The sequence below is a fragment of the Elephas maximus genome, chromosome 10, assembly GCF_024166365.1.
Source record: "Elephas maximus indicus isolate mEleMax1 chromosome 10, mEleMax1 primary haplotype, whole genome shotgun sequence".
Lineage (NCBI taxonomy): Eukaryota > Metazoa > Chordata > Mammalia > Proboscidea > Elephantidae > Elephas > Elephas maximus.
The window spans coordinates 62,049,325-62,067,675 of record NC_064828.1 but is presented as its reverse complement, the minus strand read 5'-3'; the positions used below and the strand labels follow the sequence as shown (position 1 = coordinate 62,067,675).

General features: G+C 35.4%; 2 protein-coding genes across 10 annotated transcripts in view; one reads left to right on the top strand and one right to left on the bottom strand.

Moving 5' to 3' along the window:
* NEMF (nuclear export mediator factor) overlaps positions 1–10,967 on the top strand; it is a 57,414-nt gene extending 46,447 nt beyond the window's left edge. For both annotated transcript variants that reach the window (XM_049899438.1, XM_049899437.1), the window contains 10 exons: positions 230–272; positions 432–481; positions 2,255–2,399; positions 7,467–7,544; positions 7,672–7,869; positions 9,170–9,202; positions 10,194–10,294; positions 10,396–10,439; positions 10,523–10,602; positions 10,878–10,967. In XM_049899438.1, the coding sequence (XP_049755395.1) occupies positions 230–272; positions 432–481; positions 2,255–2,399; positions 7,467–7,544; positions 7,672–7,869; positions 9,170–9,202; positions 10,194–10,294; positions 10,396–10,439; positions 10,523–10,602; positions 10,878–10,955 (850 nt within the window). In that variant the 3' untranslated portion in view covers positions 10,956–10,967. The remainder of the gene's footprint in view (positions 1–229; positions 273–431; positions 482–2,254; positions 2,400–7,466; positions 7,545–7,671; positions 7,870–9,169; positions 9,203–10,193; positions 10,295–10,395; positions 10,440–10,522; positions 10,603–10,877) is intronic.
* Positions 1–18,351, bottom strand: part of KLHDC2 (kelch domain containing 2) — a 53,893-nt gene that overhangs the window by 24,679 nt on the left and 10,863 nt on the right. For 2 of the 8 annotated variants that reach the window (XM_049899449.1, XM_049899447.1), the window contains exons 4-13: positions 16,738–16,853; positions 16,376–16,457; positions 16,130–16,213; positions 15,244–15,324; positions 15,112–15,170; positions 14,535–14,644; positions 14,077–14,149; positions 12,912–12,999; positions 12,759–12,811; positions 8,991–9,054 (exon numbers count right to left, since the gene is read on the bottom strand). In XM_049899449.1, the coding sequence (XP_049755406.1) occupies positions 9,000–9,054; positions 12,759–12,811; positions 12,912–12,999; positions 14,077–14,149; positions 14,535–14,644; positions 15,112–15,170; positions 15,244–15,324; positions 16,130–16,213; positions 16,376–16,457; positions 16,738–16,853 (801 nt within the window). In that variant the 3' untranslated portion in view covers positions 8,991–8,999. Of the gene's footprint in view, positions 1–2,392; positions 4,740–8,097; positions 12,552–12,758; positions 12,812–12,911; positions 13,000–14,076; positions 14,150–14,534; positions 14,645–15,111; positions 15,171–15,243; positions 15,325–16,129; positions 16,214–16,375; positions 16,458–16,737; positions 16,854–18,351 lie in introns of those variants that run through there. The other 6 variants (XM_049899452.1, XM_049899450.1, XM_049899444.1 and 3 more) reach the window with 4 other exon arrangements.

Below are 18,351 nucleotides of genomic sequence, written 5' to 3'. Positions count from 1 at the left end.
ATCTAGTAGTGCCTGGCACATGGTAGGTGTTCAATACATGTCAGCAATTTAAGAATGTGTGTGTGTTAAGTATGAAGATGAACAATTTGATTATATTTCCCTGATTTTACCAAATTTGAAAATTTGTAAGATTGCCTATAATTAAGAGTATGATTTGGGAATGTTTTGGGACTTTACAAATGAATGCCTTAAATGGCTAGCGGACTCCTCTTTCTGCTTGTTTTCATAGGTCCCTCCAGAAATTGGCTTCAAAAGAGGAGTCTTCTAATTTAGTAAGCTATTTTCAGAGTTTTATGAAAACTTTACTGTCAATGAAGAGAGTAACTCATTTTACTTGAAATTTTGAAAAAAATTGAAAACTTTTAATTGAAAAATTAATCATAGTGATGTTGTTGTTTATATTTGCTTGTTTTTTGTTTCAATTTTAATAGACTGACAGCAAATTACAGAGCCGGAGACATTTGTCAGCCAAGGAAAGAAGGTAAACATATTTGAGTTATCTAACTGAAAAGGATGTAATTTTTTTTTTTAATTGATAACCCGTGACAGATCACTTGATTATTCTAAAGACCTTTATTAAAATTACCAGGATATAAGTTTTCTATTGTGGGATGCTAGTCTGTCACTATGATCAGTAAGATAGGTCTGGTAACACAAGTTAAACCTTCATTACGTAAATATGTACAGTAATGATGGCAGTGTATTAAGTAGACAGGCTGGTTCTAGGATAACATTGACAGGAATAAAACAGGATTGCTTGAAATTAATTAGGAAAGTTTCATGTAAGAGGATTTTTTTTTTTAAATAGCAGGTCTCAGCAGGCAAGTAGAAAGACAGGGGCAGGAGGAAGAGGACATCTGGGACAACCGTTACGGGATGAGAAAGACTAGAAATAGTAAAGCATTCCAGGAAGTGGCCATAAACTAGAATGGACAATAAGGCCTTTTTGTTTGAGAAAAATAATTATTAAACATTTATAGAGAACTCTCTGGAGTACATGGCACTATGCTAGATACTGACTGTACAAAGAGGTAAAGTATAAAGCTCATGTCTTTAAGGAGCTTTAGAGTTCTGTTTTCAGGCAATAGCCATAAATATGCAAATAGTTTTGTGTGAAAGTGATACCGTGGTTGCAGAATGAAAGATTCCTGTGAATTGAGGTGTTTGGGGACCTACCATCAGAAGTATACCTTGACAATATATTAGGATTTAGGTAAATTAAGATAAGGAGGACAGGAACTCCGAGGAGGACTGCATGAACAAAGTGGGGATTGGAAGTAATGTGAACAGTATTTTGGGAAATGATGAATAGAGTTAAGTGAAAGGAGCAGAAAAGTTCATATTTGTGAACTGGTAGATGATAAGAGTCAATAACTGAATTTGGATCAAAATTGGAGAACTTTGAATGACAGGCTAAGGACTTCGGACTTTATCCTGAAAGTGATTTGAGGAGTACCTTGTAGAAATTTCGAGGGGAATGTGACAAAGGTAAAGAATTCAGGAAGATTAATACAGAAGTGTGTGCACAAGAGGACCCTCCCTAGGTGGCACAGGCGTTAAGCGCTGGACTACTAAATCAAAGGTTGGCAGTTTGAGCCCGCTCAGAAGTGCCTTGGAAGAAGGGCCTGGCAGTCTGTAAAAGTTCACAGCCTTGAAAACCCTAGGGAGCGAGGTTCTGGTCTGCAACACAAGGGGTCGCCATGAGTTAGAATCGACTTGATGCCAGCTGGTTTGGTTTGTTCTTCATATGTTGAACAGGTTATGGGAGAAACACTGGAGGAAGTCTGGGTGGGAGGTGATGAGGACTCGGATTAGGGCAGCGGCATTGAGAATAGAAAGAGATTGCATGTGAAAAGTATAAATGAAATTACAGAGGAGGTGAAATTCTATTAATCTCTTTTTTTTATTCACTTATTCATTTAGCCAACCAATCGACACGTGTTGTCGAATGCCTACAATCTACAAGGCCATGTTAATACAAAGCCCAAAAATCCCAGTCCCTGGCCATCCAGGTGTTTAGGGACTGAATGTGGCTAGTGAGTAAGGATAAGTCATGGGTGACAAGGTGTTTATCCTGGACAAAAGGAAGAATGATAAATCTGTGAGAGATGAAATTTTTTTACCTTTTTCCTGTATGAGTTGAGTAATTGTCAAGTTAAGGAGAAAGTCACGCTATTTTACATGTAATATATTTTTAGGAAACTAAGAATTTGAAATTCTAAGAGTTACATGTTTCTGTTTGATTTCTTTATAGGGAAATGAAGAAGAAAAAGCTTCCAAATGACTCAGGGGATTTAGAAGAGATAGAGGGAAAGGACAAAGAAAAAGAACACCCTGAGACTCATCAGAACACAAGCAAAAATGTTCCCGCTGGGCAGCCAGTGAAGCGAGGACAAAAGGTATAGGGTTTTTAATAAACGGGGTCGGACTAAGCTAGTACAGTGTGGTTCACAAATGAAGTTGTGAGGTTCTTCTTTACCTTCTTAAAGTTTAGGTGAAACAGAAAATGAGCTGAAAATATACAATGTTTAAGGAACACAGAGATGGCTGTTATATATAGTAAAACCTGTGAAAGCCAGATTTCAAAGGGTGGCTTGAGAAAACAAAGTAAAGTATTATAATGACATTTGCAAAGACCTGGAGTTAGAAAACCAAAAGGGAGGGAACATGCTCTGCATTTCTCAAGCTGAAAGAGTTGAAGAAAAAATTCAAGCCCTCGAGAGGCAGTATGGAAGGATCCTATGGGCAAAATACTGAATGACACAGGAAGCATCAAAAGAAGATAGGAAGGAATGTACAGAGTCACTGTACCAAAAAGAATTGCTCAACGTTGACACATTTCAGGGGGTAGAATGTGATCAAGAACTGATGGCACTGAAGAGAGAAGTCCAAAATGCACTGAAGACATTGCTGAAAAACAAGGCTCCAGGAATTGACCTAATACTAATTCAGATGTTTCAACAAACAGATGCAGTGCTGGAAGCACTCACTTGTCTATGGCAAGGAATTTGGAAGACAGCTACCTGGCCAACCGACTGGAAGAGATCCATAGTTATGCCTTTTCCAAAGACAAGTAATCCAGCCGAATGCAGAAATTATCGAATAATACCATTAGTATAACAGACAAGTAAAATTTTGCTGACGATCATTCAAAAGTGGTTATAGCAGTACTTCAGCAGGGAACTGCCAGAAATTCAAGCCAGATTCAGAAGACGACGTGGAACCAGGGATCTCACTGCTGATGTCGGATGGATGGATCCTGGCTAAAAGCAGAGGATATCACGAAGATGTTTACCTGTGCTTTATTAACTATGAAAAGGCATTTGACTATATGGATCATAACAAATTATGGATAACATTGTGAAGAATGAGAATTCCAGAACCTTTAATTGAGCTCATGAGGAACCGGCACATACATCAAGAGGCAGTCATTTGAACAGAACAAGGGGATACTGCATGGTTTAAAGTCAGGAAAGGTATGTATCACCGTATTTATTCAATCCTTTCACCATATTTATTCAATCTGTATGCTGAACAAATAATCTGAGAAGCTGAAATACATGAAGAACAGGGCATCACGATTGGAGGAAGACTCACTAGCAACCTGTATTATGCAGATGATACAACCTTGCTTGCTAAAAGAGGACCTGAAGCACTTCTGATGAATATCAGAGTACAGCCTTCAGTATGGATTATACCTCAACATAAAACAAAAATCCTAACTACTGGACCCATAAGCAACATTATGATTAAAAGAGAAAAGACTGAAGTTGTCAAGGATTTCATTTCACTTGGTTCCACAATCAACACCCATGGAAGCAGCAGTCAGGAAATCAAGACACATTGCATTGGGCAAATCTGCTGCAAAAGACCTCTTTAAAGTGTTGAAATGCAAAGATGTCACTTTGGGGACTAAGGTGCACCTGACCCAAGCCATGGTGTTTTCAGTCACCTCCTGTGCATGTGGAAGCTGGACAATGAATAAGGAAGACTGAAGAAGAATTGACTCCTTTGAGTTCTGTTGGACAAGAATATTGAATGTACCACTGACTGCCAAAAGAACAAACAAATCTGTCTTAGAAGAAGTACAGCCAGAATGCTCCTTAGAGGTGAGGATGGTGAGACTTGGTCTCACATACTTTGGACATGTTATCAGGAGGGACCAGTCCCTGGAGAAGAACATCAAGGTAGGTAAAATGGAGGGTCCGTGAAAAAGAGGTAGACTCTCAGCGAGATGGACTGACACAGTGGCTGCAACAATGGGTTGAAGCATAATGATTGTGAGGACGGCGCAGGACCGGACAGTGTTTTATTCTGTTGTGCATAGGGTTGCTATAAGTCAGAACCGACTCAATGGCACCTAACAACAACAGTCAGAAAAGAGAATAAAATTTAGACATAGGACCATTAACTGTATATTTTAAGAACTTAGTATGTGACAAAATATCATAGATCATTTGAGAAGATGTGAAATATTCAATAATTAGTGGCTAATAATGTGAAAATAATACCAAAGTAAATTCTACATGAGTAGAAGAACCATAAATGAAATTGAAAGAAAAATGGCAAATCTGGAAAAAAAAAAAAAGGTATGGATAGTGAAAGGGGGAGTTTTTTCATGCATCAAATAATAGATACTACATGTTAATCATTCAATAAATGTTCGCGTACAACACCATGGGGATTCCCACCAGCGAGTTTATCTTCTGACTCAGCAATTCCACTTCTAGGAATTTATCCTAAAAAAAATCATGGGTACACCCAAAGAATGTTCATCAAGTTGGTATTTGGAATTAAAAAAAAAAGACCAAACGAAAATAATTGTAAATCCCCAACAATATAATATTGGCCAGATAATATGGTGCCTTTATAATGGAATATCCTGGAGCTAGTTTAAGTTCCAAAACAAATCCTGATGGAATTTTTACTAAAAAGCATTACAATTTTAGATTATTTTGTAGAGAATTGTCATCTTTACCACACTGAGTCTCCCTGCTTTTGAATGTGGACTGTGCCTCCATTATGTAAGTCATATTCCACAGACATCTTACACAGCTTATCTATTCCTAGATACTTTATAATTTTTCTTATAGTTTTGTTTTTTGTAAGTAGTATATTTTAAAACTTTGATTTCCTAGTTGTTGGTGTATAAGAAGACAATTTTCATTAGGTTGATCTAGTAATAAGCAATCTTACTAAACATTTACTAATTTTAATACTTCATCTTTAGGTAGTCATATTGTCTGCAACTAATGGTGTTTGTTTCTTCTAGTCCTAACATCTTTTCCTTTCCCTATATATTTTTTTGCACTGGTTCAAAGGTTGGTACAGTGCTGCACAGAAATAGTAGTAGTAATAGTGTGCGTCTTTGTCATGTTAATTACACTAAAGATACTGCTTCTAAGATTTTTATCACTGGGATGTTTCTGCTTTATGAAGTTATTTTTAGTAATGGGAGTTAAATGTTATTGGATGCTTTTTCTGCATCTACTGATGGTTTTTTCTTTCTTTAATCTGTTAATGTAACAAATTACTTGAAAGAATCTATTAAATTGGCCTATAGTTTTTCTTTCTTATACTGCCCTTGTCTGACTTTGGTATGTAGGTTATACCAGTTTCATAAAATAAGTTTAGGACTTTCTTTCTTTTCTTGGGAACTTTGTATAAGATGGAGGGCCTTATAAAACTGGCCTGATGTTGTAGGGTTTGTGGGTAGTTTTTAAGTACTAATTCAGTTTCTTTAGTGATTACAGGCTCATTCAGGTTTTCTGTTCTTTCAGAGTTGGTTTTCCTAAGTTGTATTTTTCAAGGAAATCTGTTCTTTTCATCTGGTTTTCTATTTCTTGGTGACACTCACATTCTCAAGTTTGTGTTTTTTTTTTTGAAGTACATTGTATATAGTAAAATGCACAGATCTTTAAGTGTTTAGCTCTATGAACTTTTACACACACATCTGTGAACCACCACACAAATCAAGATAGAATGTTTCCAGCTCCCCAGAAGGAGCTCTTGCCTCTTCCCAAATAGTATACCCACTAGAAATAACCATTATTCTAGCTTTAATCTCGCTGGCTATTCTGCTTTTGAAATTTATATTAAAGGAATCATGTAATATATTCTCTTCTATATCTGACTTCTTTTACTCAGTACTGTATGTGAGTCATCCATGTTGTTACATGTAACTGGTTTGTTCATTCGCATTGCTGAATAGCATTCCATTGTATGACTGCCACAATTTACTTACCCACTTTACCCTTGATGGACATTCTTATGCATGCCTTTTGGGCCCACAAGTGTGCATTTCTATTGACTGACTATACCTAGCAGTGGAACTGGTGGGTTGTAGTAAACATGCTGTCTTCAGCTTTAGTTCATATTGCCAAACTGTTTTCCAAAGTACTTGTTTTAATTTCCCATCAAACAGTATTTGACAGTTTCAGTTGTTGCACATACTCACCAATACTTGGTATTATTAGGTTTTTAGCCATTCATGTGTGTATATACACATACCTCATTTTGCCTTTAATTTGCATCATCCTGGGGACTAATAATGTTGAGCACCTTTCCATATGCTTATTAAACCTCTGAATATCTTCTTTTTGAACCCAGTTTTAAAATTAGGTTGTCTGTTTCATTGATGTATAGGAGCTCTTCACAATCCTGAATACAAGTCCTTTTTGGGATACATATTTTTGAGATATATGTATGGTAAATATCTTTTTATGTTCTGGGGCTTTTTTGTTTTACTTTAATAGTATTTTTTGATGAGCAGAATTTGTTGATTTTATGAAGGCTGGTTCAGCATTTTTTTTTTTAACTGTTGATTTTATGTCATATTTAAAGAAATCTTTTACATTTTAGAAATTTATTATTTAGGCCCCATCTAATACTAATCAAAACAGAAAGAAAATCTTTGGAGATGTGGTCTAGACATCTGTAGTTGTTTAAAAAAAAAAAAAAACCACTAAGGGCTATTTGGATGTATAGCCAGAATAATCACTGGTTTAGTTAATAAAATTCAGACTCTTATTGAGTCTCTGACTACAGCCAAATGGGATGACTTGCTATTTCCACTCTCCTGTCTTCACATTTTTATTCTTGGTTTTCCTTCTGCTTGTCCTGTATTCCCAGATTTTCAACTTTTGCTTTATTTCTTCCCCACTGTTCTTGCCCAAGCTGAAAGGTCTCCTTTCTCTAAATTTCCTTAGCAATAATGTAATATTTAAAATATGCTGAATTAATTTATCCATACTTCTATATGTATCTTCTCTTTCCAACATATGGTAAATTCCTTCAGGGTGAGGACTATGGTCTATCCATCTTTATAGTCTCCATATCGTTTATTTTAATGGTGCCTTGCTCAGTAAGCACTTTTGGCAGATAATTAAAACACCTTTTCTTTACATATTTGTTGATATAGTTTAATGGTGAATTTTTTCAACTGATTTTTTATTTTTTTTTTGTAGAGTAAGATGAAAAAAATGAAAGAAAAATACAAAGACCAGGATGAAGAAGAACGTGAACTTATCATGAAATTGCTGGGGGTCAGTAATATCTAAAAACATTTCCTTCTTTGGCTTCTCAGTGGGCACACTGCCCAGCATAATGCTAGGCATTCAGTAAATATTTGTCACATATTGGCAATATTAATTTTCTCTATATGAATTAAAGTCTGCAGGCTCAAACAAAGAAGAAAAAGGGAAGAAGGGCAAGAAAGGAAAAACAAAAGATGAACCTGTGAAGAAGCAGCCCCAGAAACCTAGAGGTGGGCCAAGGGTTTCTGACAGCATTAAGAAAGAAACTCCTTCCCTAGAGGTTCTCATTCCTGAGTTTAAAGACTTGGCTGTAGATGATCCACACGATGACAAGGTAAGAAAGACTACCACCTGTGGGCTTTTGCTTAATTAGGGTGACCAACCCTCCCAGTTTTCCAAGGACTTCATAGTGCTAAAACTGAGATGGGTTGGTAATCCTATTCTTGATGGAAAGTCATTCGAGAAATACAGCCTTTAAGAAGACTAAAATTGCAGTGTCTAAGCATAAAAATGGTAGTGTTGACTGCTGATAAAAAGTTTATCACAAGCTTTTAGAAAATAATCGATTTCATGGAGGGGCTTTATTTGATTTTGGTAGGAACTGATTTAAGAAAAGGCAATAAATAGGAATGGCTTGAAGATGAGTGAAAAATTTTCACTTCTCTAGGTTTTTCTGTAGAAATATATGCTGTATTGTCTTAAAAATGTTGAAAGTGAGTACACAGTTAAATGCCAGGTAGACTGGTTGCAAACCATTGAGAAGTTAACATTTGTTAAAATGTTGCCTAATTGTTTTATCAACTAAATTCAGCAGGCACAGCCATAAGTGTATCTTACATGAATCTTCTACAGCTTTAATTCTTTATGAGCAAAGGATTTTTTTTTTCCTAAATTTGTTTAAAATGCAGACTGACTCAAAAGCTTTCATTTTCATGAGCAGCATTGTGTTTGTTTATGGCAGTTAAAGCTTGAGTTATAACTGAAGGTAACATCGGAATTTTGTATCACTGTTTTCTTTTTTCCCTGCTGAACAGTTATTGTTTAGTAACACAAATTCATTTTTTTGCTTTTGAAATTTTACTTTATTCTTGTATTCTTTAAACTCTGGAATCAAAAATATTCATGAGAGGTATCGATTATGAATGTTCTCTCATGGGCAGGTTATCTTCAGGTAGATTTTTCTTATATAGGTAAGTTAGCAAAATTAAACCTATCTTAACATATGAAAAGTTTCTCCTAGAACTGCTGAACAGAGATTTAAAAAGAAAAAGTTTTGTTCACAGAATTCTTTGTTTCTTTTGCCTGGTAAATATATCAAGCTTAGTCATTTTAAGCTCTCCCTATAATGTTCTCTGCTTTGGCATATACTTTATGTGAAAGTCTTTTCTTTAAACTTCGGAGAATGATCCTTTTTCTCTTGAATGGAATTGCTTTCTGAAAAATTAAAAAACATACCTGCACAAATTAATCCACTCCAAGGTCTTGGGACACTGAAGAACACAACCTTAGGGCCTCTGACCTGTGGGTTAGATTGTGAGTCTTGTTATACCACTGTTTCTTTTTCCTCATGGTTTAATGGTGTGGAATTTAAACCTAAGTTACAGCTGACTTTTGTTTTTATATGTTTGGAGCAGGACGAGCAAGATCTGGATCAACAGGGAAATGAGGTATGATTTTGTATTTGGGTTTCTATGGCAACACTCTCATTGTATCCAGTTCCCAGAATATTTGACACAAAACTTCTTAATTAAATCAAAACTGAGATTTTGATTCAGGCTCTGTAGTCAAACTTTCTGACTTTGCATTCCACCTTCACTACATATAACTGCAACTTGGGGAACATTCTTTGTGCCTCAGTTTCCTCATCTAAAAAAGGGAGATAATTACTTGGACCTACCAGGAGAGAGTTCTTTTAAAAACTAAAATAATATATGTAAAGCATGTAGAAGTTTCTGGCATGTGCTAAATATTCAAATATTGTACTTTCCATTCTAAGCATTTTGTTCTAAATCTAAATTTACTTTTATGTTGTTAGACAAATATGGGCAATCTTGTATGCAGCCCACCAACTAGGAGCTCTTAAGTACCTCTAGGATTTCTCCCAAAGAATAGGCAAGAGAGAAGGCTGTTGTCATCCAGGGCTTTTCAGCTTTGGCACTATTGACATTTTTGGGGTGGATAATTCTTTGTTGTGGAGGACTATTCCGTGCATTATAGGGTATTTAGTGATATCCCTGGCCTCAATCCACTGGATGCCTATAGCACCTCTACCCGTGGTTGTGACAAGCAAAAATGTCTCTAGGCTTTACCAACTATCTCCTGGGAAACAGAATCCCATCTGGTTGAGAACCACTGGTCTAACCAAATTATCAGTCCCGCTTCTATCCAGTGGACTTAAATCTGTGCTCATTATTATGGATCATTTTTATCTAGTAGTTTCCTGCAGCTTGTGTAATATCCAGCAAGTTTTTCTCCCCTTCTCTTAAATTCATCTGCAGGTGTATTCTGAAAATCACTGTTCTCATTACTCATCATACTATATGAAAATTATAAGTAGTAAAGAATAAACATCTTTGGTATTCAACTGTTAAAAAGAGTTTTCCTTTTTTAGGGTTGGTATAAATTACTTTTGTAATTGTTTTTATTTTCATCTTTTAGGAAAATCTGTTTGATTCTTTGACAGGGCAGCCACATCCTGAAGATATTCTACTGTTTGCCATTCCAATTTGTGCCCCTTACACCACCATGGCAAACTACAAGTAAGTCACTATTAGTTTATTTATAACAGCTGACACAATAATGACTTCTGTGAATTATATGATAATCATGTAGTAACACATATAATTCCTCCTTTTTAAAGATATAAAGTGAAGCTTACTCCTGGAGTTCAGAAAAAGGGGAAAGGTATTTTTTTTTTTTTTTTTGGTATGATGATTTTAAAACAGTTCAGTGGACAAACAGAAATAGATTTTGTTTTCTATTTACAGCTGCAAAAACAGCCTTGAACAGTTTCATGCATTCCAAAGAAGCAACAGCAAGAGAAAAAGACTTATTCCGCAGCGTAAAGGTAAAGTTTCCTTCCAGAACTCTGGGGATATTGGTGGTACAATAAAAAATGTTAGTAATTATAGTTTTCTATTATTTGCTCTTATCTCATGTAGTAGAAGCAAGCTTCTGCTATTTTGGTAAAAACTGCTGTTTTACTCAGTAAAATAGTAGGAAAATTTCAGCTGCCAATTTTGGAAATGCCTTTCTTTGACAGCTGAGTATACATAATTGTTATAAAAGAAACATACGTGACCACATAAAATGTGAAGATACTCAGCAGTTTTCTTTTTTTAGGACACAGATTTATCAAGAAACATTCCTGGCAAAGTGAAAGTGTCTGCACCCAATCTTCTGAATGTAAAAAAGAAATAGCTGAAATGATACCGTAAAATATTTGAGAAGAGCCAATTTTATAGCCTTTTGGAAGTTAAAAGATGAAAAGACCATGTAATAAGACTTCTGAATTTAAATAGTGAACTAAAGATTGCCTTGTTCGCCAAAAGGACTCTTGTTTTTTCCGGTTTTATATAGAGGAAACACTGTCTATGGTAGGATTTCCTAAAATATTTGTGGACAGTTAAATAATTGTATACAACTGTAGTTATTCCCCTATATTTACTTGAAATTTGGGAGGTTAATACTAAGTATTCATTTCATGTTGTAAAGAAATTGAATAGTGAAATGGCTCAACTGCTTATTTACTTGATATTCTGTATATAAAGTCTAATATATATGCATATATATATTACTCAGAGGCTAATCACAACGTTTTGTTTTTTTTGGTGGTGAGGGGGGCAGCTAAACATTTAGGATTATGTCTAGGATTATGTCTAATACCCTAAGTATTAAAGGAGTAGATTTCCTTCTGCCCTCCCCTATACTTGCCAAAAAATGTTAGACCAGATTTAAAATACAAAACACTGATAATTCCCATGACTCAGCTTAAGAAACAGCACCTAGAAACAATCAATTTGTGTTGATCATTTCCATGCATTTATACGTCTTCACTATTGTCTTAATTTCTTCCCTATAATTTTATTCCATTTTGTACCATTTTCCATCTCTAGTAATTATCAATAGGCATGTTACAGAGTTATCTCAAATTATAATGTCAGAATTGTGCTTTAGGCTATGGCTGAAGACTCCTGACCCAGCTTTCTTCTGTCTCCTAACTGAACTAACTCACGGAGAACAAAGTCTCACAATACAGTATTTCCATTCTTTTATGAGCTACAAAACTCTGTTACATTTTAATTGATTGGACAGCAACTGCTGATAGTCAGCATGACTCCTTGCCTTAGCCCTTACACCAAAGCATTAAGGTCTAAGTACTAAATAGCTGCTGGTTACTCCACATTTTACCAGCTTAGTCTACTGAGAATTTTTCCTTTTGAAATTAATGTTTAAAAACTTTATTATGTTGTATTTATAATGTTAGGCTACGTAAGTACAGCCTACTCTTGACATCTGAAAAAAATCTAAAAAATGTTAATGTTTTTTAAAATAACTTCACTACTTCGATGGTGGTGAGAATATTTAGTATAACATTTGTACAGGTAAATGCCCTGAAGTTACCAAAAGGGAAACAAAATAACCATTCCTTGGGGTAAAAAGTTACAGTGTTAAATTTCTTTTGCTTTAAGAGAGGACAATTTCTGGTGTTAAATACATTTATTGCAAACATCTCAGACACAAAAATAGGTTCTCTAGGCCATCCACATGCACGTTAAAATAAAAAAGCTGCAAACTACAACAGTGCATATAATTATACAAATGATGCCACCCTGGGATGTTTAGAGAATTGCTGTCCATGCAAGGTGATCAGAGGCATTACTTGTGAGGCCTTAAGATCCAGAAGTGTTGTTACTACCAAACCTCTGATTAACACTGTGAAGTAAGTGTTTTGGAAGGCAGTTCCATGAGTTGGCTAATATTTCTTTAAAGCAAATAACTGCTTCTAAGCTTAGCCTGAAAGTGGACATGAAAGAGAAAAATAATTTCATTTACAGTTCACAAGTACATTCACTTAAGCTACAAAAAAAAAAAACTTTAAAGATTTTTGTAGAAATTGGTTAGTTTTAATACTCACAATTGCCCTTAAATAATCTATAAACCTGATTTTTCAAGAGTGCTAATTTAAAATGTTAAGAAACGCAATTTAAGTACCTTACTTACCTTACAAGAGATTTTGGTTGAACTGAAAATACAAGTATTTCATTACTGTGTGCCTGAAAGATAGATTTGAAGAACACATCATAAAGCAAGTGCTTCACAAATAAGCTTCAGAAATATTACAAAGTGCCCGTTAACGTAGGGTACTATACTTACAGCTCTGTGATGGACAAGGAGGTTGTTGGCACACCCTCCAAAAACAATTACTTCTCCTTCATCACTGGCACAAGCTGTATGCCATAATCTGCATTTAAAACAAAAACTTTGTTTGAAGAAAATCACAAAAAACCCCAAATGGATAGTTTATACAATAGAATAGAGTGACAAAATAAGACTAGAGATCTTTTTAGATAGTTTAGCCCAAAACATCATGGTAAAAAGCAAACTCTTCAGGCAAAATAGCAAAAGCTACAAAAAATGAATGTCTAATTTATCTCTCTGGTCTAATCCTCACTTATACAATCAGAGTTTGAATGGAATGATGTATTCTCTGGGTCTTTGTTATTAACAAAAATCCTATGGGATGATTGAGTGATATGCCCTCTGCCCAGTCCCCTTTCCATAGGCAGGGCCAACTGCCGTACACAAAACATCTGAGGGATGCTGAAAGCCCTGCCTGTATGAAAATAGCTGAAAGCCTGGCGTTCTATGGAAAACCTGTGTTTCAGATGAAGCCTACTAGTGACATGACTGTACTACTTAAGTTAGAGGTTTGGAAAAAACGCAGGATTACATATCTAAATGTGCTTTGAACAGATTTTTACTGTTATCTCCTTTGCCAATCTTTGTAACAATTTTCTTTAATCAAAACAAGAAAAATAACCATCAGCTTAGGAACAACGATTTAAGAGAATTATTTCTTTTTAAATGATTTAAATTGTAAATAAATTTTGTAATACAGCACCACTGCAAATTCAATAGAAGTTCTTGATGTTTTTTTATGTACATTCTGTAGTTTTGAAATTCTCCCCTTCCCAGTTCCACTTTTTTAAAAATGACAAACCCAGATGCAGTTCAACTCACTTAGGTAAAGGGCTCGATTATAAATGGTAGCTATATCAATAATTTTATGGTAAAAGGCGCAAAATCAAATTTCAGCCTCTTCAGTCACCAATAACAGAAAAGAAAGCATTTAATAATAAAATAACATTGGTTTTCTTTTCTTTGAAAAAGTATGATGTCAAACCTTACTGAATGCTAGGATGTTTATAATAAGAATGATGGATTTAAAGCAGCAAAAACATCCTCAGTTCTTACTAGTCTTGCACATCTGTGGATCTTACTAATTTAGTATAAGAATTACTTTTTAAATAGTTCATACCTTGGTTTTTCAGTATAGGGATGATTAAATTGTATCCATTCATTTTTACTGATACAGTAAATCCAAGCATCACCTGATTGAAACAAAAAAAAGAGCTATGAAGAATGTTTTTCTGTTAGTGTGACACTGACGTTTAAACGGGACCGCTTTAGTATCACTAAATCAGATTGTGAGTAGATACAGAAAGTATATTTCCTTTTTTTCTCTGCAATTAACCAGGTAGGCCCTTTGCATGTCACAGCTCCTCAGAGGGGCTTTTAAGTGCTCCACGTCATTTCTTCACTGGAGAGAATGGATAACTATGTCACTCTATGAAAACAATTACAGATATGTTTGGAGGATCAAAATTAGTAGCACACCTTCCAACCAAATCTATAACCCTGTAGTACATCTAAAATACTTTTTTCCCCCCAGCTGTTTATATATTATGATTTCATTATATGTTTTTGAAGACTTACTTAGTGGCTGTTTATCAGTGGTAAATCCTCCAAAGAGAAAAAGATGATCTGAAGAAACTGGTGTTAGTGAGTGCCAAGATCGGCCAACTGGGCATACGCCTTGTGGAGTTCTGAAAATGACAGCCAAGTTATAATATCTGTGTTTTAAATCAGCTGCTGTATTTAATGCAGAGAAATACTGGGCAAAGAAGTTTTTGTTTTTTTTTTTTAATTTATATGGAGTTGCTATTACCAGAGACTTTAAAAAGGCTTCCTGGTGTTAACAAATACATGCTTTACACTGAATTATTTTCTTTGAAGGCAGAATCAACCTTAGACCTTTTCAACAAACATGAGCATATGAGAACATTTTCAACAAACATGAGCATTTCTGGTTATGGGAACCAGAAATACAACAATGAAGATAAAATTTTTTTAAGAATCTGCTGATTGTTTATTTAAATACAGAGTTACAGGAAACTGAAACAAGTATAGATGTGTGAGTGTATATACATACACATACACACACGCACAGTAAGAATAGAAAACGATCTGAATTTTTTTAACTTTTCTAAAAGAAATCTAAAGTGATACCTACAATTCATTCCACTCCCATGTATCCAGATTCAGATAGTGAAGATCATTCATTCTAGCATCCTAAAAAAGGGTAATTAAAATTATCATTTTGGATAACTCAGAAGCAAGTCATGGAAACTGTTTAGATACTTACCCGATATCGGCCTCCAAACACAAAGCCTTTGTTTCCAACGGTTGCACAGGCATGGGCAGCACGAGGTGAAGGGGCTTTACCCTATTAAAAAGCCATAAAAGCAGTATAAGTGGCCTTTTCATAAATGGAGGGAAAATACCAGAAAGAAATGGTCTTCTCTGAATGTGATAAGACTGTGCTAGACACTTAAACTTGTAAGCTGAAGTGCAGACTTTAATCAAAGTAGTATAAAGGCTGACTACCAAAACTTGGGATTTTAATTTTATATTTTTGAGATATATTACTGAATGGGCTGGTTAATGTAATCAAATGCTTGCTGTATTTTTTATCCCTTAAAATAAAGGCTAGCACATTATGTGTGTGTTACAGGGGAAAGAAATCTAGTATTTGAGTAACTTAAGTTCCACTCTGGTGCTAGGTCATTTATGTAATTACAAATAATAGCAACTACTATTTAAAATCTACTAGATAACAGATGGTGGGTTAGTGTTGTTAAACATTCATTAAACTTTTTTGTGTTCTGGTCTCCTTGAAGAATAATGAAAGCTATGGATCTTCTTCAGAAAACTAGAATGAGTCGTCAACTTCACGTCACCTCCCAACTCTGGTAATCAGACCAGTTGCCATGGAGTCATTCCATCTCATGGCAGTGACTCCACGTGTATCAGAGAAGAACTGTGCTCCATAAGGTTTTCAGTATCTGATTTTGGGGACGTAGATCACCAGGCCTTTATGTTGAGACGCCTCTGGATGGACTCGAACTGCCAACCTTTCAGTTAGCAGCCCACTGACCATTTGCACCATCCAGGGACTTTCCAATTCTGTGTATCACCCTTTTTCTCTAAGCAGCCTTGCCTTAATAATTAATTTTTCTTCAGTAACTCACTGTAGTTATAGGCTGGCTCCAGGTAAATGTTTCGGTGTCTAAAATATGTACGTGATCATTCCATCCTCTTGGATGACTTGAATTCTAGGAAAGATAAATAAAAATGTCTGGGTTATTTTATGAATAATGTATTTCAAATTATATATAGCTTCCTGTTTGATTTATCAACAAGGCAAACTGAGAACCCCTGGCAAAAGTTAAATTACATACTAAATAGACCATATATAAATATGAAACTTCACTTACCCAAAAAGATGTTTCATCAAATTCAAAAGTTCCCAGTACTTTATCTTCAGGTAAATATCCATACCCTCCAAAAAATATTAACCTGTTAGATACCAAAAAATAAAACCACTATACAAATTCACAGGATTTTTCTTCTTGTCATATACTATGAGAAGATACACAAATGATATGAAAATACTTATTCAAATAATAATGACTAATACTTTTTGAGCATTTAACTATGTCTTACTTGCTACGTTAAGTGTTCTCATGGATTAATTCACTTAATCCTCATAACAGCCCTATGAGGTGTGTTCTATGGTTACAATGGTTATTGGCTAAACCACTTTCTAAGTTTAAACCCTACAGTGCTATTAACTCACTTGTTTTGATACACCCAGACACCAAGTTTGTCCTTTGATGATGGAGGAACTCCTTGGCAATCAATTCTTTCCCACTGTAACACTCTGTCTGCAGATCTTGAATCCAGCATGTAGAACTGTCAGAAGCAATAATTTCAGTTAGATTTGGTTATGTGGAAGAAATCCAGCTTTGGCACGTAATTTCACTGAGATTTATGATAAGAATTCCATAATTCAGTGCTACTAAAAGTGTGAACTGCAGACTGGCTGCCAGTCTGCAAACTGTTACTGGTCTGAGTCTAGATAAGGAACTTCTGCCAGAATGTGAATTAACCAAGCACACTGTTCAGCTAAGTTTTTTCCATAGCAAGACTTTTTTTTTGATGAGGGAAGGTGCAAGTACATTGATACATTCTGGCACAAACTCCGTATTTCTTGCCTTAGGTAGGTGCTTTGACAGGATATTATTACCAAAAAAAACTTGATATAACAATTTCACCTTCAAATTCAATTTAACAAACATACTCTAAGTGCCTACTTAACTCCAGGAGCTAAGGACAAGTATTTAAAAGATTAATTACAAGTTTCCTTCAAAGGTTATGAGACTGGTGCTGGACTGGGTAGTGTTTTGTTCTGCTATATACAGGGTCTATATGAGTCAGAACTGACTCAACGGCACCTAACAACAATAACCCTTCAAAGAGGTCACATTCTGGTAACTGCATATTTTTACCTCTTAAGACACCCAATCTTCCTTTCAGTCAAACTTAAAAAACACTCAACCCTGGCCACTTCACATACTAACTGCTGCCATGTCTCTGACTACCCTGTAATATCACAGCTTCTCTCCTTTCCAAGCTTCTTCATGTTGTTCCAAATTTTATTCTTCTCTCCCTTGGCTCTGAAAAATACATAGCTCGATTATAGCCTATAGTAATGCCTTACAAAATCCTTTAGGCACAGAACACTCTTCAAGCAAATCTTAAGCAAAAACTCATTATAAAAACAAAAGTGGAGCTGTGCTTGTTAAAGTAGAGGAGGACGGGTGTTCCAGGGCCCACCTAATACCATATGTTCCTCCCATAGGTGTCCCAAAGCATTTCAAAGAAATCCCTAGGGTTTCTAGAAGCACAGTTTGAAATCATCCCAGCCATACGTTCCATCTATACCACACCATTTGGCATTTGCATGAACAAGATACATTTGCTTTTTATACCTCTGCATCATGGTACCTATATATTGGCTACCTCTTCCAATTTTATGATTCAATTCAAACATCACCTCTTCAGTGAAGCCTTTCCTTATTCCACTCCCCCATCCTACCACATACAGTGTTAAGGATTACTTTTCAAATTCCACAATATTTACTGAGTTACTGCTATGACCCAGACTCTGTGTATCTCTCTATCATATGCTACTGCAATTGTTTACTTACATGTCCCTTCTGGGATATGAGCTCCTAGAGACGGGGACTACATCATTCATCTTTGTGTATCCAATGTCCAACCAAGTGCTCAGCATGTAAGATGCTTAGTAGCCAAATAAATTAATACAATCTACTAATATGCACCTTTCTGACTCACTTCATCTGTCTCTTACTGGCCTGAAAGAGAGCAACTGACATCTTTTTCCTAG